The 26,396-nt window shown below is 34.5% G+C and overlaps 3 protein-coding genes across 4 annotated transcripts; 2 read left to right on the top strand and 1 right to left on the bottom strand.

Annotated features, from left to right (window-relative positions):
* Positions 1-6,264: 6,264 nt before the first annotated feature.
* LOC135124263 (uncharacterized) lies at positions 6,265-7,020 on the top strand. The gene is made up of 3 exons (XM_064049203.1): positions 6,265-6,367; positions 6,423-6,653; positions 6,708-7,020. Exons 1-3 carry the CDS (start codon positions 6,360-6,362, stop codon positions 6,949-6,951), a joined length of 483 nt encoding a protein of 160 aa, XP_063905273.1. The 5' UTR covers positions 6,265-6,359; the 3' UTR covers positions 6,952-7,020.
* Positions 7,021-13,013: 5,993 nt separating this feature from the next.
* Positions 13,014-14,308, top strand: Galla-1 (galla-1). Its single transcript, XM_064049204.1, has 6 exons — positions 13,014-13,117; positions 13,345-13,475; positions 13,556-13,621; positions 13,667-13,746; positions 13,796-13,979; positions 14,029-14,308. The coding sequence occupies exons 2-6, from the start codon at positions 13,448-13,450 to the stop codon at positions 14,124-14,126; spliced, it is 456 nt and encodes a 151-aa protein (XP_063905274.1). The 5' UTR covers positions 13,014-13,117; positions 13,345-13,447; the 3' UTR covers positions 14,127-14,308.
* A 216-nt stretch (positions 14,309-14,524) lies between these two features.
* On the bottom strand, positions 14,525-26,010 carry LOC135124262 (protein fem-1 homolog B-like). Of its 2 annotated transcripts, none has more exons than XM_064049201.1 (8): positions 25,680-26,010; positions 25,428-25,611; positions 24,098-24,309; positions 23,472-23,812; positions 21,947-22,412; positions 21,679-21,896; positions 15,088-15,314; positions 14,525-15,019 (listed from the first exon to the last, which is right to left on the bottom strand). In XM_064049201.1, exons 1-8 carry the CDS (start codon positions 25,803-25,805, stop codon positions 14,859-14,861), a joined length of 1,935 nt encoding a protein of 644 aa, XP_063905271.1. In that variant the 5' UTR covers positions 25,806-26,010; the 3' UTR covers positions 14,525-14,858. The 2 variants fall into 2 exon arrangements, with proteins under 2 accessions (XP_063905271.1, XP_063905272.1); XM_064049202.1 differs by having other exon boundaries at positions 15,091-15,314; positions 25,680-26,009.
* Positions 26,011-26,396: the final 386 nt, after the last annotated feature.

Here is a 26,396-nt window from a genome sequence, read left to right as displayed (position 1 = left end):
GCAATGATTAAGCCCCACCCACCCACCCCTATCTCAATTGTGGTGAATTTTTCATTTGTTGTCAGATCGAGGGGCGGAGTTTAATTACAAAATCCATATTTGTCTACAAAAATGTACCATTTTAAACATATTTGAAGTATTTTTTTGTGAAAAAATACTCATATGTAAAGAAAAAAAGTCTGAACATAAAAAAAAACTATTGTATTGTAGCAAAAATTGGTATATCTGGCAACCCTGGTAACGTTTCACAAGGTAATTTCTTGTAACGACTTAGAGATTTTGCAATTAAGCTCCGCCCCCAGCTGACGATGAATAAAAAAATTCATCACAATTGAGGTAGGCGCGGGTGGGTGGGGTTTATATTTTGCCTTTTTTTCTTAATATAATATGCATTTTTCTTTCAACAACACGATACTTAAAACATATATATAGAAATATGAACTCTGCATTTAAGCTCCGCCCTCCTCTCACGACGAATAAAAAAATTAATCGCAATTGAGAAGGCGCGGGTGGGTGAGGCTTATCCATTTCAAGAGTAAAATACTTAAAATATCAAATGGTTAATTCGAGGTTAGAATTATGTTTTAAGTAAAGTGCCGTTCAAAGAAAACTATAAACATTAAGAAAATGAAGCCAAAGATTAAGCCCCATCCACCCGCCCTTCTCTTAGTTGTGATAAATTTTTCATTAGTTATCAGATTGAGAGGTGGAGCTTAATTGCCAAGTCCATATCTGTTTATAAAAATTTACCATTCGAACATGCATTTAGTTTCTTCTTGTAAAAAGAAGAGTACCTACGTATATTAAGAAAAAAGGCAAAACATAAGCTCCGCCCACACGCTTCTATGTCCAATGTGACGAATTTTTTATTCATCGTGAGCTGGTAGGCGGAGTTTAATTGCTTAATTTTCTTTAAAAGTATCGTGTTTTTCAAATAAAACTATAAAATAGATATATTAACAAAAAGAAGGCAATCATTAAGCCCCACCCACCCGCCCCGATCCCAGTTGTAATGAATTTTCTATTTGTTGTCAGACTGTGGGGCGGAGCGGAGATTTTTGTTTGTGAGGTTTGGTGAAACAGAGAGTTTATGAAAATCAACAGTGTCCTGTCAAGGACAACATTTTCAACATCTATTGTAAAAAGGTAGTAGCATTCTAATTTGTTCTTATGTTCGTTCCAATAAACAATGTGGAATCGTGGTAAGGCCCAAACATCCGTGAGAATAAGAAGCCAATCACCATGAAGCATTAGGAAAAATCGGTCCTTGTCAGGACTACCATTTGTTTCTGAAGGTGTTTATATTGTTTTTATTCGAACATTTTTCCATCTACTGTTGAAAAGGTGGATCAGTGGCGTCACATCGAGGGTGGTGCATGGGGGTTTTGCCCCATTCGACTTTTAACTTGTTTTTTCTATATTTCCACATTACTACGCCACGTAATGCCGTGGTTACAATTATTGCATATATTTCGAAATCATCCTGTATAACGGACAGTTTAATTTGCCGGATTCACAAAGCGTTTTTCACATTTAACGGAACGTAACTCCAAAACGGTTAAAAACTTATTTCGAAAACCCGAAAATTGACTACGCGGTATTGACTTGAGATCATCGATATCTATTCCACAGAACTACAGTCCTGAGATGTCAAATTTTGGCCAAACTTCAAAAGCTTGATTCTTAAAACCTCAAAAAATGAATCGGTGGTTCTTTATTCGCGTAATTTAACTATGGTTTCTCTGTTACACACTCCAGCGGCTTATATTTCGCCATTTCGCACCCCTAACTTCGGAATTTTTGGCCTTGATGCCTTCTTGAGCACTTCGCCAACTTCTCCACTCGCCGAAACGAAATTTCACTCTGAACGGATTATAATAAGATTTTCGTGTTTCGCAAGCGTGCGATCTTAAATCGGCGAAACAGCAGCAGGCGGCAAAGAACAAGATAAATTACATTAAGAATGAAAGACATAAATAGTAAAATCATTGCATAAACTCGCTCCGGTTGGCTAATACGATTTCAGAAATGAATTGAAATGATGAACTAACTGGATTATTTCACAGTTCTCGATGCATGAGGAGGAGGGGAAATGTAATAATCAACGTTGGTGGCTGAAGCCGTTTTCCCCATTTGAACCGTTCGTTCTGTGGGAGCTGCGGTCTTCCGGGTCCTATTAAATATGGCAGACTAATTACGTTCTTATAAATTAATTAATAATCGACATCTAATAAAGTAATCCGCTGCTCAATTATTCATCGAGGATGGCCACTGTTTCAACCCTCCACCGAGATATCAATTTGTTTCAGTGCGCTTATTTTGGGGGGTGATTTATAAATAGCATCCACCTACTACTCGACGAACGAAAAAATTAAGGCCAGATGCATTTTTAATAGTCTGAATGGCAGTTGTGCTGTGGAAATGCCATTTCATGCTTTACGAGTAGCTTTATTGAAACACTATAGGAACGTCGCGAGCTTCGCTCGCGCTTCCGCGCTCGCCGCTTCACCAAAACTGTTGAGAAATGTCTCCAGTTTAGCTGCTTTCAGTTTAGCCTCTCGCATCATTTGTCACCGCTGCCATTTTTCCAACCCCGGCGCCTCTTTCACCCCTGACACCTAATCAAGCCTTCTCCATGCAAATTCCGCCGCAACTTTCCATTCGAATCCGAACTCGAATTAATCGTCCACTTTTCTTCGCGTCCCATCTGTACGAACCAATAAAAGACAGCACCGCTAATACCGCGCTTTATAGGTGGCAGAACAGAATGACGGAACGCACTTTACTAGATTGCACCAATGCGTGGCGCCACCGCAAAACTCCATAAACTTCACACTAACCCTTTTTAAACAATGAATCGACTTTTATATGGGACGTGTAGCATCGGCGCCTGTTTATCTGGAAAGGTAGCTCCCACATAAATCCGGCGCTTCTTACCGATTTTAATTAATTGATCGCGCTTCAAAGGGGACGAAAACAACGAAATAAGCAGCGACCAATCAGAGCGGCGTGTGATAGGGGCTCATCACGTTGTTTGCTTCCGGTGCGGTAAACAACACATCGTAGAGGTGGAGACGTCTGGTCGGGCTCCCACGCGATTTCCTCGACGACAAATACAGAGGGTGGCGGGCGCACCTGGGGCCCCCGAGGGAACACACATGATTCATAAGCCGATTCTGGAGCGAGTGCGAGGAGATTAGGCCTGGTACGGACCTGATAAGGGGAGAAGAAGAGGCGAAGAAAAGGACAACAATAGGCAATCTAGCCGAACCGTAACAATTGAATCTATAAACAAACTAAGACTGAGTTTAAAATAAAAAATTGGTCTAAAGAGTTTAGACAGTACTTCCCTCGCTGTCGGAAACTTGACGACTGCATGCCTATTGTGTTTTTTTTCTCATTACATTTTTGTAGTGGGAATTTAAAAAAAAATGCGATGACGTCATCAACATTTTTGCAAGGACACGTATATCAGTTGGAATAGATGTAGTGTAATACTAAGAATAAAATTATTATATGTATTCTCAAATTTTCGGAAAAATGAATTGGGTCGTTTTGAATATTGATTTGTAATAATCAATAAAATAACGAAACAATTTACTCACGTATACGTATCAGAGGCAACTGAAAATCGTGTATGTATAAACATTCTTAATTTAAGATGACAGGCGTAACAGCATACGTGAGAGTCAAACAGAGAAACTGTAAACAAAACGACCATCGGTTTTATTGCTTCGACTTCCGCTTATTATATAAAACATTGGGTTTTATTTTAATTCTTGACGGTGAAATTCACAATTGGTTGATTATAAACATGTCTATTTCACATTCGCGGAACCAAGTGAGCGCATAAAACAAATGCAGGTCTGTAATGTTAAAGTCGATGTAAATAAGCGTGCTACCCTTATGTTTCAACCGAGTTTTTCCTTTAACAAATTTTGTGTCTACCAAATTGGGTTGGTTGGGGTGTAATACTAATAATAAGTGTTGCCTTTAATTTAATCAATAAAATAAATTGACTTCATTAATTTTTTTGAACCACCTCTTAAGAAAATCTAAAAAATATGAATGGAATGATAAATCACAAGTACAAACTCATCATATTTTTTGCATTTTAGATAGGATTTATTCAGCAAAATTTAAGGGTGACGTCATCAATTTTTTTAGGAGGGATGAACAAATACATTTTGAACAAAAGTTTACCATGCTTATAATAACTTTAAAATATTCCCAAGATTTCAAAGCATTCGGTTTTGTAATTCCTGATTAAATCGATAAAATAAATTCACGCCTTCATTAATTTTTTTGAGTCACCCTGCATAAGCAAATCCAAAAATATGAATGGAATGATAAATCACAAGTACAGACTCATCATATTTTGTACATTTTAGATACGATTTATTCGGCAAACTTTTGAGCTGACGTCATCAGTTTTTTGTAGAAGCTAACCAAATATATTTTGACTAAAAATTTATTTTGCTCTTTATAACCTTAAAACATCTGCAAGATTTCAAAGCATTCGGTTTTGTAGTTCCTGATTAAATCAATAAAATAAATTTACGCATTCATTAATTTTTTTGAGTCACCCTGTATATGCAAATCGAAAAAATTTGAATGGAATGATAAATCACAAGAAGAGACTCACCATATTTTGTACATTTTAGATAGGATTTATTCAGCAAAATTTTGTGGTGACCTCATAAATTTTTTAGGGAGGACGACCAAATACGTTTTGATCAAAAATTTACCATGCTTAGGATAATTTTAAAATATCTTCAAGATTTCGAAGCATTCGGTTTTGTAGTTCCTGAGTAAATCAGTGAAATAAATTTACGCTTTCATTTATTTTCTTGAATCACCCTGTATATGCAAATCCAAAAAATATGAATGGAGTGATAGATCACAAGTACAGACTGATCATATTTTGTACATTTTAGATATGATTTATTCGGCAAATTTTCGAGCTGACGTCATCAAGTTTTTGGAGGGGATAAGCAAATATATTTTGACTAAACATTTATTATGCCCTTTATAACCGTAAAACATCTGCAAGATGTCAGAGCATTCCGTTTTGTAGTTCCTGATTAAATCAATAAAATATATTTACGCATTCATTAATTTTTTTGAGTCACTCTGTATATGCAAATCCAAAAAATATGAATGGAGTGATAAATGACAAGTACAGGCTCATCATATTTTGTACATTTTAGATATGATTTATTCGGCAAACTTTCGAACTGACGTCATCAAGTTTTTGGAGGGGATAAGCAAATATATTTTGACTAAACATTTATTATGCTCTTTATGACCTTAAAACATCTGCAAGATTTCAGAGCATTCGGTTTTGTAGTTCCTGATTAAATCAATAAAATATATTTACGCATTCATTAATTTTTTTGAGTCACCCTGTATATGCAAATCCAAAAAATATGAATGCAGTGATAGATCACAAGTACAGACTCATCATATTTTGTACATTTTAGATATGATTTATTCCACAAACTTTTGAGCTGACGTCATCAAGTTTTTGGAGGGGATAAGCAAATATTTTTTGCCTAAAGATTTATGATGCTCTTTATAGCCTTAAAACATCTGCAACATTTCAAAGCATTCTGGTTAGCAGATTAAAAATTAAATTTCAAAATGTTGTTTTATAATTTTGATTTTTTTTCCAAAAATCTGGACGTTTCGGGTGAAAAGTCGATTCAGAGTTGTAAACTACATGTAGGACTATGTTATTTTATACAATTGAAAACCCATTTACTATGTACAATTTTGAAGTGACGTCATCGCATTAGTGGTGGGGATGATTAGACAAATTTTAGTTAGCGTTTTACCATCTACATGATATTCTTAATATAAGTACAAAATTTCACAACAATCGGTCGAGTACTTTCGGAGATTATCTGTCTAATAAAAATCCGAGACGGCAGACGGACAGACGGACAGACGGACGGACAGACGGACAGACGGACAGACAGACGGAAATGGGAGACCTATTTCTTCGTCTTCTAGGGGTCATGAAAGATCGAGAAAACGTAAAAGTAGAGAGTCGGCCGACGGACTCGATTACAATACTTCCTTTGCTTACGCTCGGGAAGTAAAAATCTGTAGATCTATTCCCACCAAAAATTTGCTGACGTCATCTCGAAATTTTGCTAAGTAAATCCAGCTAATGATAAATTAGATTTATTTATGTAGTCCAAAAATAGTCTGCAAGGCCGCATATTCGGGTTTTTACGTATCACGATCCGATTATCTAAATAAAATTGGTTAAACAACAGCGATAAAATTATTTATAACGTCTTACATAAGCTGCGCGTTTCCAAAACTGTCAAAAATCGCTCAACAATTTCAAAATGTCGGCGTAAGTATCTAGTGAAAATTTCAGTCAGTGCTTTTTGAAAATGTTTATATTTCAGGTCCACCGTTTTATTTTTGGCTATTCTTCTCTGCCCATTTTTCGTTGATAACGTTGATTCTGCGTCATGCTATGACCCCTACGTCACCATAAAGTGGTCACATAACGGCATGGTCCTGGATGCTAGCGAAGAAATAGTCCACCTGAGGAATGTAACTCAAACTGCTGGGCAGCTGTGGAAGTTGAGGCACCGTTGCGATGGAACCTTTTACATTTTTAACAGTAGAAATGGGCAAGTGTAAATTTAATTACGGTATGTTTAGTCTTGTGGTCACTATTATTGCAGGTGCGGCTTAGCCATAAGGGACACCGAATTAGTCACATCGTGTTCATATAAGAGCGAGAGTTACTATTGGTACATTAACTGGGATGGTTCGATAGTTAACTTTAGTGGTGCAAAAATGGCCATCGATGTGGCAGAAGAACACAGAGTTCTAGCAGCAGAGAAAGACGGTAGTCCTAGTCAGAAATTCGAATTTAGTTGCGTTTGTTGCCCATATTGCTTCATGTTTGGTTCCTCGTGTTGTTAATTATGTATAGATGCAGAATAAAGATCACAAGGTTGAGAGATAAAAATGAAATAAATCTTACAAATGCAATTTGTTTATGGCGAATTTTATCAGAGATGAGCAAAGGTCGCCATTTTGATAACACCTTGACCACTTTTTTTTTCAGAAACCTCCAACTTTTATCACTGTTTTGTTATGAAGTAAATAGTTAAGTCAGTTTAAAATGCAACACTATTTCTCATTATTAATAATAAAATTGTAAGAAGTCAGTTTTCATTTTTGTCGTTTTTGTTACTCTTTCAACCATTTTAGCTCACTTGTTTTTCTCCTAACACTACCTATAGCGACCATTAGCAAACAACCTAGAACCGAAACTAACACGTACATCGAAAGCCTGGCCATCGTTGACACTTTTCGTTTAGACGGATACGAGAAATATGTCAAAGCACGAGAAGGAGGTGAAGATGAATTTGGATCACAGTCATGGCTGGTGAAAACCCAACCTGACGGAAAAATTCGCTTTGTTAACAAGAGAACCGGGTATCAAGATAGATATACATTTTTTTTTAAACGTCAAAACGTTAATTTTGCTACAGGAAATCCCTAGATGTGGAAAATGGAATAGTAAAAGGTCATAAGGTTATCACTTCCGAGGAAGATGCACTCAAAGAAAGTCAGTTGTGGTATGTGCATCGAAACAACGATACTGTTGTTAGTGCAAAGAATCAGAATTTAGCCCTCCAGGTCAACCCTGATAACGAACTTACGTTGGAGACGTTGCAACCTGGACTTAAAACTCAGCAGTTTAAACTTGTAACTATTGATAACAATACTGGCGAAATAATAAAGACACTTGTTAATTTTAGTTTTGAATTTTTCCACCAGTGGCAGAATCTTGATAGCTTGCGGGATACACGTGTAATGCTTCCTTAAGGAAAAAAACCGACAGGAACAACAGTGGTATCTTTATTCTCAATTGAGGCAAGGTTAGTTGCCCTTAAGGTCGATTTATAAACTTGCCGCTGACGTTGTTGTTCGCCGTTGACGTTGACGTTGACGCAGTCAAACTGCGGTAGTGCAGTGCTGCCAACTTGAAGGAAAATTCCCTGAAGTACGGGGGACATTTTTCTGGTCGACAGCACTATTTCCACGAAAATCAAATTTGGATAGAGATAATGAGGTGTACTAATATTAAGCCAATTAATCACCTGTTCACCGAAACCCTCATATTCATAGTATTCTTTAAACAACATGATCCTGAAAAACATGCTTTTTAGTTCAACTTGAGTTTAAGATTATTTACTGATCGAGAGGAAAAAAGGGAAAAAAATGGTAATTTCTCGTAGAAAAATAAGGATTTTACAATTAAGCTCCGCCCCTCCGCTAAAGACGAATAAAAAAAATCATCAAAATTGAGATAGGGCGGGTGGGCGGGGCTTATTTTTTGCCTTGTTTTTTTCTTAATATACACAGCTATCTTTTCACAACAAAATACTTAAAACATGCTTAAGATGGTACATTTTTTTGCAACTATGGGGCGGAGTCTAATTGCAAAATCGATATTTCCTTATACCAATTTTCCATTTTAAACATATCTTAATTTTCATGTTGTGAAGAAGTCTACACATAATAAAAGAAAAAAGCAAAATATAAGCCCGCCCACCCGCCCTATCTCAGTCGTGATGATTTCTTTTATTCAAACAAAATACTTACTTCTTTACAAGAAATTAAAAACATGTTTTTGAGTTTCGTATTGTTCAAAAAATATTATGTACATTAAGAAAAAAAGGCAAAATACAAACCCCGCCCACCCACTCCATCACAAATGTGGTGCTTATTTTATTCATAGAAACCTAAAACACGTTTAAAATGGTAAATTTTTGTAGGAAAGTATAGATTTTGCAATTAGGCTCCGCCCTTCGGTCTGACAATGAATGAAAAATTTAACATAATTGAGCTTAGAATGGATATGGGTGGCGCTTAATTTTTGACTTGTGTTTTTCTTCATATACATAGTATTCTTTGAACAAAATAAAACTCAAAAACATGTTTTTTATTTCTTGCAAAAAATAAGAATTTTGCAGTTAAGCTCCGCCCACCTGGTTCACGACGAATAAAAAAATCATCAGAATTGAGATAGGGCGGTTGGGCGGGGCTCATATTTTGCCTTTGTTTTCATATTATACATAGCCATCTTTTCGTAACAAGAAACTTAAAACATGGTTAAAATAGTACATTTTTGCAAGGAAATAGGGATTGTAAGTATGTGATATAATATCCAAAATCGATATTTCCTTATACAAATTTTCCATTTTAAATATGGTTTAAGTTTCATGTTGCGAAAAGAAGTCTACACATCTTTAAACAAAAAGAAAAAATGTAAGCCCGCCCACCCGCCCTTTCTGTATTGTGATGATTTTTTTTATTCGCCGTGAACCAAGAGGGCGAAGCTTAACTGCAAAATACTTATTTCTTTACAAGAAATTAAAAACATGTATTTGAGTATCATGTTGTTCAAAGAATACTATGTATATTAAGAAAAAAAGGCAAAATATAAACCCCGCCCACCCACCCCATCTCAATTGTGATGATTTTTTTATTCTTAGAAACTTAAAACACGTTTAAAATGGTAAATTTTTGTAGGGGAATATGGATTTTGCAATTAGGCTCCGCCCCTAGGTCTGGCAACGAATGAAAACTTTACTACATATTCAGATCGGGGCGGGTATGCGTGGGGCCTAATCTTTGGTATTATTTTTCTTAATATACATAGTATTCTCTGAACAACGCAATACTCAAAAGCATGTTTTTAATTTCTCGTAGAGCAATAAGAATTTTGCAGTTAAACTCCGCCCCCTTGGCGCACGACGAATAAAAAAATAGTCACAATTGACGAATCTTACATTGTGACTTTTTTTTCTTAATGTGTGCAGTCATCTTTTCACAACAAGAAACCTAAAACATATTTTAAATAGTAAATTTATATAGGGAAATATCGATTTTGGAATTATACATTTACACCCGGTTTATAGAAAGCGAAATTAAAGTTAATTCGCGATTAACTTTTAATTGAGGTCTGTTGCTAGGCAACGTACAAAAGTTAAAAATTGAAAAAATGAAAATTTATAAAACTAATAAAAAAATAAAAATCTCAATAGAGAAAGCCAAAAAGTTAAAAATCGAAAAACTGAAAAACCAAAAATTTTAAAAATTGAAAAATTGGAAAAACCAAAAATCAAAAACTGAGAAAAATCGAAAGATGAGGAAACCGAAGCTTCGAAAAACTTAAAAATCGAAAAGTAGAAATATCGAAAAATTGGAAAATCGAGAACAATTGACGAATCAATTTAAAAACTGAAAAATCGCAAAACTAAAACATCAAAAAATTGAGAATTCTAAAAATTGGAAAACCAAAAAAACCGAAAAATTGAAAAATTGAAAAATTCAAAATTTAAAAAATCGGAAATTGGGAAATCGAAAAACTGCAGAACTGAAAAGTCGAAAAATGTAATAATTGAAAAACCGAAAAATCGAAAAATCGAGAACCCAAAAAATCGAAACATCCAAAAATTGAAAAACTGAAACGTCGAGATGTTGAAACATCGAAAAACAGAAATACCCGAAAGTCGAAAAATCCAAAAGGTAAAAATTGAAAAATTGAATATTTAGAACCAAATAAAAATTAGAAACTAAAATTTCAATAGAAAAATCCAAAAAGTTAAGAATAGAAAAACTGAAAAATCAAAAATTTTTAAAATCGAAAAATTGAAAAGTCCAAAAATCAATAACTGAGAAGGTGAAAATCTAACATTTAAAAATTAGAAAAATTAACACAGAAATATTGAAAAACTAAAAAACGAAAAATCGAGAAATCGAAAAATCTAAAATTAAAAAAATTGAAAAATCAAAATATAAAAAGTAGAAAATCCAGAAATCGAGAAAGTGAAAAATTGAAAAATTGAAAAGTCGAAATACCGAAAAATTGGAAAATCGAGAAAAATTGAACAATTTAAAAACCGAAATATCGCAAAACTAAAACATCAAAAAATTGAGAATCCTAAAAATTGGAAAATCAAAAAACCGAAAAATTGAAAAATCGAAAAATTCAAAATTTAAAAAATCGACAACTGGGAAATCGAAAAACTGCAGAACTGAAAAGTCGAAAAATGTAATAATTGAAAAGCCGAAAAATCGAAAAATCGAGAACCCAAAAAATCGAAACATCCAAAAATTGAAAAACTGAAACGTCGAGATGTTGAAACATCGAAAAACAGAAATACCCGAAAGTCGAAAAATCCAAAAGGTAAAAATTGAAAATTTGAATATTTAGAACCAAATAAAAATTAGAAACTAAAATTTCAATAGAAAAATCCAAAAAGTTAAGAATAGAAAAACTGAAAAATCAAAAATTTTTAAAATCGAAAAATTGAAAAGTCCAAAAATCAATAACTGAGAAGGTGAAAATCTAACATTTAAAAATTAGAAAAATTAACACAGAAATATTGAAAAACTAAAAAACGAAAAATCGAGAAATCGAAAAATCTAAAATTAAAAAAATTGAAAAATCAAAATTTAAAAAGTAGAAAATCCAGAAATCGAGAAAGTGAAAAATTGAAAAATTGAAAAGTCGAAATACCGAAAAATTGGAAAATCGAGAAAAATTGAACAATTTAAAAACCGAAATATCGCAAAACTAAAACATCAAAAAATTGAGAATCCTAAAAATTGGAAAATCAAAAAACCGAAAAATTGAAAAATCGAAAAATTCAAAATTTAAAAAATCGACAATTGGGAAATCGAAAAACTGAAGAACTGAAAATTCGAGAAATCTAATAACTGAAACAGTGAAACATCGAGTAACAGAGAAATTAAAAAGTCGATTTTTCGTGCTTCAGTCTTTAAATTTTAGATTTTTAAATTTTTCATTTTTTCGATTTTTTAAATTACACATTTTTGATTTTTAAAACTTAAAATATTTATTAAAATTTGAATTACACGTGAAATCTCGTGGTGCACATTCATAAAAAAAACTGACCCCCGTAAGCTAAAGAAGAATAGGGTCCATCCGACGAATCGCTACTTTCATGTTTTCTGGATGTATCATGAATGACCCCTAAAATACGAAACAGTGAGTCTCTCGTTCCCGTTTGGCTGACTGTTTATCTGTCTGCCGTCAAATACTTTCCGAAACTACGGGTCGATTGTTGTCAAATCTTGGATGTATCTTGTGAATATCGAGTACATAGTAAAATGCCACTCAAAATTAGATAGATATTATAAAATAACAAAGTCCTGGACTTGTAGTTTATGAATCCGTTGAGTTTTTATCCTACACATCCAGATTTTTGAAAAAAAAAAACAAATTTTTTAACATTTGACAATTTAACTTTGAAGTTGCAAATTTATGACATTATTTTAGGATTTTGACGAATAAATATTATTTAAATCGTTTTTTTATTAAATGGATCCATTTTTTTGTTTTAAAACATGTTCTTTTGACGTTTTAACCAATCACGGGCTCTTTTTAATCCTCCGTTAAATTAATCGAAGATTAAATATTTAATTCGCTTTTCTATAAACCGGCCCTTAGTTTTCTTTGTACAACACGATTACTTAAGAACATCTTTCACATGGTAATTTCTCGAACTCAGCTTTCTATTTTCTATATAACGTTAGACGTACAGAAAAAATTTGACATTTTAATAAACTTGATGAGAATCCGAAAAAATACAAACCTTAGTTCAATATTATTTACTGATTGAGAGGAAAAAAAGGGAAAAAAATTGTAATTTCTCGTAGAAAATAAGGAATTACAATTAAAATCCGCCCCTCGGGTGAAGACGAATAAAAAAAATCATCAGAATTGAGATAGGGCGGGTGGGCGGGGCTTATATTTTACCTTTTACCTACATTTTGCCTTTTTTTCTTAATATGTGTAGACTTATTTCGGCAACAAGAAACTTAAAATATGTCTAAGACGGTAAATTTTGTAGTAATCAACTTAAATCCTCCACTTTTTTCTGCGGGAACTGCAACGTCAACAGCAAGTTATTATTAAAAGGGCGCGCAAATTTTTGATTGGTCGTCAAACTTAAACCACAAGCGCCAAATTCAAATTTGTTCTAGAAATTTCTCGTCTGTTAAAAAACCCCCAATTTGAGTCCTCTCAGCCCCAAACTATTTCAATGTAAATTAACACATCCCGAGCGTCAAAAAACTCAATTTGTAAATCATTTCAATTTTCGCACCCATAACCTTGAAAGTTGTATCGACCCATTTATTTATACTTTTCGTGTATAAATGGAACTAACACACCTCCGAGCAGCCCCGCTTTATCCATGCACTTGATAAACCTCTCAACACCGAATTATCGCTACAAGTGCATAAACTCGAGATAATTCCAACTCGCTTCAGTTCGCCACAAAATGACCTTAGATGTCTCGAACGACAGTCCGAAGGGCGAGAAACGTTAAAAATTCGGAACCCGAACACCCCTTGAGACAACCCCCTGGACGCAATGCCTGAATCGGATCTTGATATTGAAGGTTAGAACAGCTGATTCATTCCCCGCATTATTTGCATTTTTTCCTAATCATGTTTTCATTTTTTCGAAAAAAACAAACAGAAAGCCCTAAGAAGGAAGTGAAGGAAGTGAGCCAGGACGACAATGAGTTAAAATACACGATTTACGGTAATTGGGAAAGTGAGGTTAGCCTAGATTGATTGGTTGTTTCAGACGTAATTCGGACGATAAAGGACCCGGAGAAGCCTAATACTTTGGAGGAGCTTAACGTGGTGTATGAGGAGGGTGTCGAGGTGGCTGTTTCTACTTTGTGAAAGAAGAGGAATTAATTTCGTGTTGTAGGTTAAGGAACGGACTTCGGGTGATGTTAATGTTGTCAGGGTTGAATTTAACCCAACGGTGCCCCATTGCTCCTTGGCGACATTGATAGGGCTCTGCATTAGAATAAAATTGGAGAGAAGTATTCCATATCGAATCAAACTGGATATTTATATTAAAGCTGGTGCCCATACTACTGAACATGAAAGTATAGCGTCAAGTAATAAGGTTTTGCAATTTGTGCCGTATTATTTCAGTTAACAAACAAATTAATGACAAGGAGAGGATAGCAGCCGCAATGGAGAACCCAAATTTAAAGGAAATGGTTGAAAATTGTATTACTGAAGAAGACTGAGTGGTGGATAATTATGGGTCTTATTATTCAAAACTTGTAGTTAGTGGAACCAGTGTGGTAATTTTAAGGTTCATTGTCGTGCCATTTTGTGGACGCGGTCAGACGTTTGTAGTACAAAAAGTGATGCTAGTGTAGTAAAAAAGGTAATTGGTTAAAAGATAAATTTTATATTTACTTGTAAAGTTTTGTTTACATTTTTTTTTTTGTCCAAATAGTAAAATATTTCAGATTTAGTAATGTGTTAAATGACGTCATCAACTTTCTGGAAGGGATAAATAAATTGAAGACGATTTTATAAACCAACAGAAACTTAAAAATCAAAGGCTGAATTATTTGAGATGACGTCACAACTTTTTTGAGGGGACGGGTATGCAAATTTGGTGCGCCCCAGACCCACCTTAAACAGATATCACACTTCGATTTATTCAAAAAATAGAAAAAATACAATAAAATATAAATATTTTATCTCTAGTGATAATGCACCATATCTACAATATCATACAATTTACAAAATCCGAATTCGTAACATCACATAGGTTAGCTTACAAGCAAATCTAAACAAAAACATTAGCACTTTGTACAAAAATAACAAAACCGGGGCGTTCGCCCCGACAACAAACATTGTACATACATAAAAAATCCTATTTAGCAGTCTCAAAAAATAACACCATCATTTGGCACGTTTCAAAAATAAATTCTCGCTTAACCTAACTCCACGCCGGGCTAAAATGACTAGGCTTTCTTCACGATCCCGGGACCGTGGAGCTCGATGAACGACTCGAGGGCTTCAGGAACCTGACCTTGGTACGTCAGCCGGTGGTGCTTGACGGCGTTGGCGGCGATGCACTTCAGACTCAGCTTCATCTGCGTCTTGAGGATGATCTCCGCCACGCCTGCGGAAGAAAGGTTAGTCGCAGACCGGGCAAGCGACACCTGCGGTGGCTCGACTCCGAACACTTACTACCTGTGGCTGACGACTCCAGCGGGGTCTCGCCGCGCTTGTTCACGCAGTCGAGGTGGGCGCCGGCCTCGGTGAGGTCCGTGATGATCGAGTGCAGGGTGAGGAAGTCCGAGATGGGTTTGTGGTAATTCACGATGACGTGCAGCGGCGTGTTGCGGTCGTAGTCCATGGCGTTGACGTCGGCGCCGCACTTGATGAGCAGCCGGGTCGTCTCGGCGCACGGAAATCTGTTAAAACATTATTATCGTTACTTTAACCAGAGAACATAGAGAACAGTGTTTTGTACAAACTAGGAATAAAATTAACTAGAAAAAATGTCATAATATTTTTAACGACGCGTTTTACTTTCGACAAATTGACTTTGCTTACTGTTTCGTTCACTTTAATTCAGGTCACATGAATTACAGCTCGTCGTCTGAGAACTTGTTTGATCTACAGACCAGAGCGCACTCAGGCCAATGTCGACTCTAAGCGTTCGGAAACGATTTGATTTATAAGCCATGATCCGTGATCTGATACACATCCTAACCGGTTTCGACCGTAATTTCTGCTGTTTCAACTTTCGAATGCTCAGTTTTTCGAAATTTTAGTTTGGGGACTTCAGTTTACTCCTATTTGTTTTTCAATTTTTGGATTTTACAATTTCTCAATTTTTCAATTTCTCGGTTTTCAGCTTTACTCTTCAATTTTACGATTTTTCAATTAATTGATTGTTCGGATATTTCAGTTTTGGGGTTTTTCAATATTTCTATTCTTCGACTTTTCCATTTTTGACTTCTGGATTTTTCGATTTGTCGACTTTTTACTTTTTCGGTTTTTAAATTTTAGATTTCTCAATTTTTGGTATTTTAATTTTTCAATATTTAAAATTTTAGATTTTTCAATTTCTCGATTTTTCATTTCAGCTCTTCCATATTTCAATTTTTCAAATGTTTCGATTGCTTTATCTTTCGATTTTTCGACTTCCCGGTTTTAGATTGTCTGTTTTTCAATTTTTCGATCTTTAAATTTTAGATTTTTCAGTTTTTTGATATTTTAATTTTTCAATATTTAAAATTTTAGATTTTTCGATTTTTCACTTCAGTTTTTCAAGTTTTCGAGTTTTTCAAATTTATTTATTATTTATAAATCGATTGATTAAGAAATCAAGTTTGATTTCTTAATCAATCGATTTTTCAACTTGCCGGTTTTAGATTCTCTGTTTTTCAATTGTCGTTTTTTCAATTTTTCGATCTTTAAATTTTAGATTTTTCAGTTTTTTGATATTTTAATTTTTCAATATTTAAAATTTTAGATTTTTCGATTTCTCGATTTTTCATTTCAGTTTTTCAAGTTTTCGAGTTTTTCAAGTTTTCGAGTTTTTCAAATTTATTTATTATTTAAATCGATTGATTAAGAAATCAAGTTTTGATTTCTTAATCAATCGATTTTTCAACTTCCCGGTTTTAGATTTTCTATTTTTCAATTGTCGTTTTGTCAAATTTTCGACTTTTCAATTTTTCAAATTTGACATTTATAAACTGTCAATTTTTCGATTTTTCAATTAATCGATGTTTTGATTTTCCCATTTCTTGACTTTCGAGGGTTTCGATATTCCTGTTCTTTAATTCTTAAATTTTTCGATTTTTCAGGTTTTTGATTTTTTATTTTTTAATTTTTTTAAAGTTTCAATTTTTCGACTTCACTTTTTGGATTTTTCTATTGCTCAATTTTTCGACTTTTTAGGTTCTCAGTTTTTGGATATTTCAGTTTTCGGATTTTTCAGTTTTTGTTTAATTTTTCAGTTTTTCGATATTTCAGTTTTGGGATTTTTCAGTATTTTGATTCTTCGACTTTTCGATTTTTGGCTTCTGGAGTTTTCGATGTGTTGATTTTTTTACTTTTTCGATTTTTCAATTTTTCGATTGCTTTATCTTTCGATTTTTCGACTTTCGGGTTTTAGATTTTCTGTTTTCAATTGTCGTTTTTTCAATTTTTCCATTTTTAAATTTTAGATTTTTCAGTTTTTGATATTTTAATTTTTCAATATTTAAAATTTTCGATTTTTCGATTTCTCAATGTTTCGATTCTTTAGATTCTCAGTTTTTGGAGATTTCAGTTTTGGGATTTTTCAGTTTTTCGATATTTCAGTTTTGGGATTTTTCAATATTTCTGTTCTTCGACTTTTCTATTTTTGACTTCTGGATTTTTCGATGTGTCGACTTTTTACTTTTTCGATTTTTAAATTGTAGATTTCTCAATTTTTTGGGATTTTAATTTTTCAATATTTAAAATTTTAGATTTTTCGATTTCTCGATTTTTCATTTCAGTTCTTCGATATTTCAGTTTTTCAAGTTTTCGAATTTTTCAAATGTTTTGATTTCTTAATCAATCGATTTTTCAACTTCCCGGTTTTAGATTTTCTGTTTTTCAATTGTCGTTTTGTCAAATTTTCGACTTTTTAATTTTTCAAATTTGACATTTATAAATTGTCAATTTTTCGATTTTTCAATTAATCGATGTTTTGATTTTCCCATTTCTTGACTTTCGAGGGTTTTGATATTCCTGTTCTTTAATTCTTAAATTTTTCGATTTTTCAGGTTTTTGATTTTTTATTTTTTAATTTTTTTAAAGTTTCAATTTTTCGACTTCACTTTTTGGATTTTTCTATTGCTCAATTTTTCGACTTTTTAGGTTCTCAGTTTTCGGATTTTTCAGGTTTTCCATTTTTCAGTTTTTCTTTCATTTTTTCAGTTTTTCGATATTTCAGTTTTGGGATTTTTCAATATTTTGATTCTTCGACTTTTCGATTTTTGGCTTCTGGAGTTTTCGATGTGTCGATTTTTTTACTTTTTCGATTTTTCAATTTTTCGATTGCTTTATCTTTCGATTTTTCGACTTTCGGGTTTTAGATTTTCTGTTTTAAATTATCGTTTTAAATTTTTCCATTTTTCAATGTTTTGATTTCCCGATTTAGTTTTTCATTTTTAGTTTTTCTTTCATTTTTCAGTTTCTCGATATTTCAGTTTTGGGATTTTTTAATACTTCGATTCTTCGACTTTTCGATTTTTGACTGCTGGATTTTTCATGTGTCGACTTTTTACCTTTTTCGATTTTTAAATTTTAGATTTCTCAATTTTCTGGTATTTTAATTTTTCAATATTTAAAATTTTCGATTTTTCGATTTTTAAATTTTACATTTTTCAGTTTTTTGATATTTTAATTTTTCAATATTTAAAATTTTAGATTTTTCGATTTTTCGATTTTTCATTTCAGTTCTTCGATATTTCAGTTTTTCAAGTTTTCCAATTTTTCAAATGTTTTGATTTCTTAATCAATCGATTTTTCAACTTCCCGGTTTTAGATTTTCTGTTTTTCAATTGTCGTTTTTTCAAATTTTCAATTTTTCAAATTTGACATTTATAAATTGTGAATTTTTCGATTTATCAATTAATCGATGTTTTGATTTTCCCATTTCTTGACTTTCGAGGGTTTCCATGTTCCTGTTCTTCAATTCTTTAATTTTTCGATTTTTTATTTTTTTATTTGTTTAAGGTTTCCATTTTTCAATTTCACTTTTTGGATTTTTCTATTGCTCAATTTTTCGACTTTTTAGGTTCTCAGTTTTTGGATTTTTCAGTTTTTCTTTCATTTTTCAGTTTTTCGATATTTCAGTTTTGGGATTTTTCAATATTCTGATTCTTCGACTTTTCGATTTTTGGCTTCTGGAGTTTTCGATGTGTCGATTTTTTTACTTTTTCGATTTTTCAATTTTTCGATTTTTCAACTTCCAGGTTTTAGATTTTCTGTTTTTCAATTGTCGTTTTTTCAAATTTTCGATTTTTCAATTTTTCAAATTTGACATAAACTGTCAATTTTTCGATTTTTCAATTAATCGATGTTTTGATTTTCCTATTTCTTGACTTTCGAGGGTTTCGATATTCCTGTTCTTCAATTTTTTAATTTTTCGATTTTTCATTTTTTAGTTTTTTAAAGTTTCAATTTTTCGACTTCACTTTTTGGATTTTTCTATTATTCAATTTTTCGACTTTTTAGATTCTCAGTTTTTGGATATTTCAGTTTCCGGATTTTTCAGGTTTTCCATTTTTCAGTTTTTCTTTCATTTTTCAGCTTTTCGATATGTCAGTTTTGGGATTTTTCAACATTTTGATTCTCCGACTTTTCGATTTTTGGCTTCTGGAGTTTTCGATGTGTCGATTTTTTTACTTTTTCGATTGCTTTATTTTCCGATTTTTCGACTTCCCGGTTTTAGATTTTCTGTTTTCAATTGTCGTTTTAAATTTGTCGATTTTTCAATGTTTTGATTTCCCGAGTTAGTTTTCCATTTTTAATTTTTTTCATTTTTCAGTTTTTTGATATTTCAGTTTTGGGATTTTTCAATATTTCGATTCTTCGACTTTTCGATTTTTGACTGCTGGAATTTTCGATGTGTCGATTTTTTACTTTTTCGATTTTTAAATTTTGGATTATTTAATTTTTAAAATTTCAGATTTTTCGAGTTCTCGATTTTTCATTTCAGTTCTTCGATATTTCAATTTTTCAAGTTTTCGAATTTTTCAAATGTTTTGATTTCTTAATCAATCGATTTTTCAACTTCCCGGTTTTAGATTTTCTGTTTTTCAATTGTCGTTTTTTCAAATTTTCGATTTTTTAATTTTTCAAATTTGACATTTATGAACTGTCAATTTTTCGATTTTTCAATTAATCGATGTTTTGATTTTCCCATTTCTTGACTTTCGAGGGTTTCGATATTCCTGTTCTTCAATTCTTTAATTTTTCGATTTTTCAGGTTTTTTATTTTTTAATTTTTTAAGGTTTCAATTTTTCGACTTCACTTTTTGGATTTTTCTATTGCTCAATTTTTCGACTTTTTAGGCTCTCAGTTTTTGGATTTTTCAGGTTTTCCATTTTTCAGTTTTTCGATATTTCCGTTCTGGGATTTTTCAATATTTTGATTCTTCGACTTTCGATTTTTGGCTTCTGGAGTTTTCGATGTGTCGATTTTTTACTTTTTCGAATTTTTCATGTTTCGATTTCTTAATATTTTGATTTTTCGACTTCCCGGTTTTAGATTGTCTGTTTTTCGATTGTCATTTTGTCAAATTTTCGATTTTTTAATTTTTCAAATTTGACTTATATAAACTCTCAATTTTTCGATTTTTCAATTAATCGATGTTTTGATTTTCCCATTTCTTGACCTTCGAGTGATTCGATTTTTCCTGTTCTTCTTTCTTTAATTTTTTGATTTTTCAGGTTTTTGATTTTTTAAGATTTCTATTTTTCGACTTCACTTTTTTGATTTTTCGATTTTTCAGTTATTAGATATTTCAGTTTTAGGCTTTTTCAATATTTCAATTCTTCGGCTTTTCATTTTTGACTTCTGGGTTTTTCGGTGTCAACCTTTTACTTTTTCGATTTTTCAATTTTTGGATTTTTAAAGTTTAGATTTTTCAATCTTTTGATATTTTAATTTTTCAATATTTCTTATTAATCTTTCTATTTTTCGACTTCCTGGTTTTAGATGTTCTGTTTTTGAATTTTTCATTGCCGATTTATCGAGATTTGATTGTTCAGGTTTTCGATTTATCATGTTTGAAGTTTTTATTTTGGCCTATTTCGCTTTCTCAGTTTTTCCAGTTTTCCATTTATTCGTTTTTTGATTTTTCCGCTTTTCCAATTTTTCAACTTTTGACTTTTTTTTCGATTTTTCGACTTCATCACTTTTCGATTTCTCGTTCTTTGGATTTTTAAGTTTTTTGATTTCCCGATTTATCGAGATTTGGATTTTTCGACATTTTGATTGTCAATTTCTCAATTTATAAATTGTTCAATTTTTAACTTTTCGATTTTTCGATTTTGACGTATTTCGGTTTCTCAATTGTTCGACTTTTCGACTCCACGATTTCTTGATCTTTTGATTTTTCGATTTCTCAGTTTTTCGATGATTCGGTTTTTCAGTTATCCGATTTTTTAAATTTGGGAGTTTCGATTTCTCGATTTTTCGTTATTCGATTTTTAAATTTTACATTTTTTCGATTTTCAGTTCTTCGATATTTCGATTTTTTAAGGTTTCGATATTTCGAATTTTCGATTATTTTAATTAATTTTTTTTTTTTTCTAACTGTTAATATCATACCGTGTATCGAAAACAACCACAAAAATTGTCACTAAAAACATTAAAAAAAAATCATACAAAATAGAACACAGTGTTTCCAAAACGTTTTCCCGAAAAAAATCCATTGGATTATTACGATTTCAACAATATTCTTAGTTTAAGGCGTTTTGCTAGTACAAAACACAAATAAAATAATTCTTAGTTAAACAAAATATGTAAAATCATCTAAATATGTACCAAAAATATTCACTTAGTCGTTATAAAAACCGACCAAATAACGATTTCCCGCAGAAATTATAGTCTAAACTAACCAAATCGCTTCTGAACGCTTTGAGTCGACATTGGCCTGAGCGCGCTCTGGTCTGTAAATCAAACAAGTTCTCAGGCGACGAGTTGTAGTGAATCAAGTTTTTTCCTTATGCTTTAACGAACTCGTTTTTGTTGCATGACGTCACAACCCTAAACCACCTACTCACTTGCACACGTCGTTCGTGTGGAAGTCGTCCACCGGCGTCTCCGCGTTGCACGCCAGGTGCAACAGCGTCTGTCCGTCCCTCAGCGTGACCTGCAGCTGGTTCAACGTGAACACCATCCTGTTCACGTTGAACTTCTCCTCCTCCGAACAATGCTTCACCAGCTTGGTCAGAATCGTCAACAGGTACAACGTCGTCGTCAGATTGCTTTCCAACTCTTCCTGAAAGCCTCGACTTTACCACGCGCCAATTTCGCCGCCTCGTATCTTACCATCACAGTCTCCGGGTCGTCCTTCGGGCCCGGCTTGTCCAGTTTGTGCTTGTTGCGCTCCAGCTCCGTGATCGCCGCCGACAACACCTGCACCACGTGCTCGTACGTGACCTTCACGTTGACGTGGAGCATCTGCGAGAAGACCTGCGCGAACCTGAGCAGGTCCTTGACGACGGAGATGTGGTTTCGTTGTCGCAGCCGGAGCGCGTGCAGCCACAGCTCCAGGCAGCGCTCGAAGCGCGCGTTGTCGGCGAAGACGGCGCCGCGGTAGATGACGGGGTGCGGCACCTCGGGGTTCTGGGTCCCCAGGATGCGCTCGCGGATGGTGAGGGCCTCCATGTGGATGGCGTTGTGGTTGTGCTGGATGGATTCGAGCTCGAAGACGGTTTGAGATTCGACCCAGTGCTCGTAGGCGGGGATGGGGGTGATGAGTTTCTTTTTGACGGGGGTGTCGGGCTCGCTGTACCTGGGGGACGGAGTTATTTGATTTAAATTAAATGTCACTGTCAACTACGTCAAATCGAAGACAAACGTCAAAGGTCCATGGCCGCCTTTGATCGTTTTGTATCGCTCTCCCACGTTATTTATTATAATTACATGTATAATTGGTTGCATATTTTTAGGAACTTTCCGTTCTACTTTTTTTAAGCCATATGTGAATCCACAAAAATACCGAGCGAGTGTTGCACTACATTCCACATTCATGCGTCCTTAAAAAACTTGTTTACTTCTGAATTTCTCGCATTTATTACTGATTAATGCAATAAAATTTTATGTAGGTGCAAGCCGAACGTTCCCAGAATATGAAAGTAGCTTCTGTTGTATTCGTTCCAGAGATGTATAGACATTTTTCTGAATCTCGGTCAGTCTTGGACGCCTTAAGTATTTTAAATCTGATTGAAAAAGATTTGGCAGTGCGTCAATTGCACTTGTTCGATTTATTACACAATGATGTGTTTTAATGAAGTATACACGTGGAGAGTGTTCCCATTTGTTTAAAGTACATTGCGAAACCGACTCTGAAACAGTGGCGTAGCATTTTGAAATTTTCAAACAAAAACATGACCCCATGACCCAAAAATGAAGTCGTAAACGACGAAATAAAATATCAACTAACCCGTTGAACCTACTTATACAAAAAATTACGATTTTATAATTGTGCCAAAAAAAATCTGTCGCTTAAATAATCAAAAACCTGTGAACTCTCCCCATATCTCACGCTCCTCAAAAGCGCCTTGTCATCGCGTCCATCACTCTCCTCGCGCCTATTTCTGTCAACTTCCTGGTTCAGCAAATCCCTCCACCCTCTTTACCGCCCGCTACGCCACTGCCAAAAACGCCACCTAATTATAGTCGTACAAAAAACCTATTTTTAGTATTCCATTAAACGCAAAACGCTCGATTTCTTCAAAAATGCTAACATTCACCTTGCTCTCTAAAAATACCAATCGGCGACTCTGTGTTTATTCCATAAATTTTATTGCGCACGTGGGAGGGGAGTTCTTTGTTTAAAACTCGGACTCACCTCAACTTCATAGATCTGTGTAGGTATTTGTAAGCCATGACGACGTCATAGTTTTCTTTGTCATTGGCGTACGACGCGCCTAGTAATTCGAGAGCTTCGATTTGGTCCTCTTTGCTGATCTCGGGCCGCTCGACGAGGAACTCCACCACCTCGGCCCGCGTCCTCTCGGCGGCGGCTTTGATGGGCGTCATCCCGGAGTCGTTCGTCGAGAAGGTTGCGCCGTATTTGAGTAATTCTCTGACCACGGGAAGATGGCCGCACTCGGCGGCAAAATGGAGGGCCGTTGCGCCGCAGAGGGCTTTCTCGTTGGGGTTGGCGCCGTTTTCGAGGAGGAAACTTACCTAGGAGTAGAAAAATATCAGCACGAAGAGAAATGTCGCTTTAGACGCAAAAAACTTGTTGTGCCCTTAACCTCACTTTTGTTATTATTATTGTTAATAGCACTGTTATGAATCGAAAACTATTTTGAGAGAGAAGTTTATTATCCTTGAATTACGAAACGATACGCTTAACATAAATTGTTAAAAAAGCAAAGTTCGTTAGCAAATTTAGTACCCAACACAAATTGCATGTCGCCTTTCCTAGCAACAGTACTATTACAATTATCTGAGGGAGGAAACACTTACGACATCTAAATGTCCCTTGTAAGCTGCTATCATAAGACAAGTGTTGTTGTATTTATTAGCTATATTAATATCGGCGCGATGATATGTCAGGTACTTGACGATGTCCAGGCGACCGTCGAAACATGCTGCCCTTAGTGGAGTGGAATTTGACTTAGTAGGGTGGTTAACGTCGGCGCCGGCTTTCACGAGGGTTTTAACCACGTTGAGATGGCCTGAAAATTTTACCATGTCTAGTTTCGTCGGAAATGACACACACTTGCACAAAAATTAAAACTGAAGGCACATTTCAATAAAAAATGAAACAACTAAGTTATGAAAGAATGTGAATAGCAACTGGAAGAAAACTTCTTTCACAAAATTGTTCGTTTCTCTTTTTTCTTTTATATTTCTTTCTGACAAATTTTAACTGCGTATTAATCAATTTTGAGATGACGTCATACCCTTTTTGGAGGGGATAACAAACATACAAAATGGTTAGGTTTTTTGGAATTTCAAGACGATGACTATAGATTCTAAAAACTCGGTATACAAACAAGTTTTTTCCGAGCTCCGTGCCAAATGGCGCAGTCCATCTTCTTCCATCACATCAAAACAACAAAGAAAGCTGCATTTGCTGAATTTCGTCTGTTGTAAAGAAAACCTTCATAGTTTTAAAAACCTTCACCAACGCATAAACCCTGAACTTGTATATGAAATTAGTGAAGTTGGAAAAAATAAAACTGGTGGGTTTCAAAATTTTTCGCAACTTTAACAGTTTCGGTTGTATTTTAAGAACTAACAGTGTATATTTTTTTCAAATAATGTAAACTTCGTGAGGTTGATTAAGTTAATAAAGCCTGATACATCGTACTTTAAACAGACATAATATTAACATTAAACAGCGTTGGGGAAGTAGTTAAACCAACAAGTTTCCTTCATAAATAAACCAGTATTAAATTAAAATTATAGCTAGTCACCGGCAAAATGAAAACAAATAAATAAATATCACTCTTGTAGGGATATACATTTTTGTCTGTTTTTTTTTTAGCAAATCACCTTGTTTTAATGTGTGCATAAAACATTTAATGTATGATTAACACATAATTTTATGGTCATGTTTATAATCCATTCATGCCAAACACTTTCCTATTCACTAAAAAATGACCCGTTTTTAGTGCGCATTCTGCTTTATTAGTACAAACCCATCCCTTCAAAACCCCACATCCTTGAAATGACGAATGATTTCATAAACAACCTCACTGGCGCCGAATTTTATCAATCACAACATCAAGATTTACCACCGCTATTTCTAGCCCGTTGTGCAACCGTCCTTAGCCCCCTTAGCAAATACCTGCACACGCCGCACACCACAGCGCGCTCGCCCCCTCGATGACATATCCGTCGAACTTGACCGTCCCTTCCTTCTCCAGGTCCGGCCTGAACTTGGCCAGCAGCATCCTCATCACCTTGTCGTGGCCCTGGCGCGCCGCCACGATCAAGGGGGTGCACTCCTGGCCGTCGTCTTCGGCGAACTTCTGCAAAAGGTTAAATTTATCCGGTTTCCATGCGGGCGGTGCCAACGGCCGCGAACAAAGGGACTCACCTCGTTGAGGATGTCTTCGACTTCTTGCTTCTTGGCGCCCACCAGGAGGGCGTACAGGGCTATGGACATGCCGTCCTTGGCGGCATAGTAAACGCGATTTTTCAGGTGCTCGCGAGGTTCTTGCATCGTTCGCTGTTTAACACATGCTTCGAGAAATTCTATTTTGAACTGAGAGAGTCACAGACTGCGATTCACGGGTTTGCTTGACGTAAGAGGGTTTGACAGATGCCTGCTGGTGAACTGTCAGGGGAAATGGAAATGTCATGGTGGGACCACGTGGCCGACGCACGTGACTGAGTGAAATTAAGAGGAATTTTTAATGCGTAAATTGGATTTTTTTAGTTTTTGAGGAGAAAAAGGTGAGAGGTGGACTAAAGGGTTTTGTGTTGTTTGATTTTAGAAAAAAGTAACCGAAGTCAGGGCGAAGAGGTTAGGATGACGGTGTCCGAAAGTGACAGTGTTTCCAGTGGCGGCGCAAAAGTGGGGTATAAACGAATTTTTCGCATTGAACAAAAACTCGCAAGATCACTAGACACAACCTATAATCTTTAGTGACAGGCTGTGCTCTGGTCGATTTATTAGCACATTCCGTGCGAGAAACATTTATCTAACCTTGAATAACATTGCTAAATAATCATTTATGTTTCGTGAACAGATACTAAACTATCACGCGTATTGTAAACGTACTATTGGCTAAAAAAACTGCTCTATGAGATT

Source organism: Zophobas morio, unplaced genomic scaffold (assembly GCF_036711695.1).
Source record: "Zophobas morio isolate AGI-343-1 ecotype UQ-CSIRO unplaced genomic scaffold, CSIRO_AGI_Zmor_V1 ptg000007l, whole genome shotgun sequence".
NCBI classification, from domain to species: domain Eukaryota; kingdom Metazoa; phylum Arthropoda; class Insecta; order Coleoptera; family Tenebrionidae; genus Zophobas; species Zophobas morio.
The sequence above is the reverse complement of the archived record's forward strand: the minus strand, read 5'-3'. Positions and strand labels throughout refer to the sequence as shown.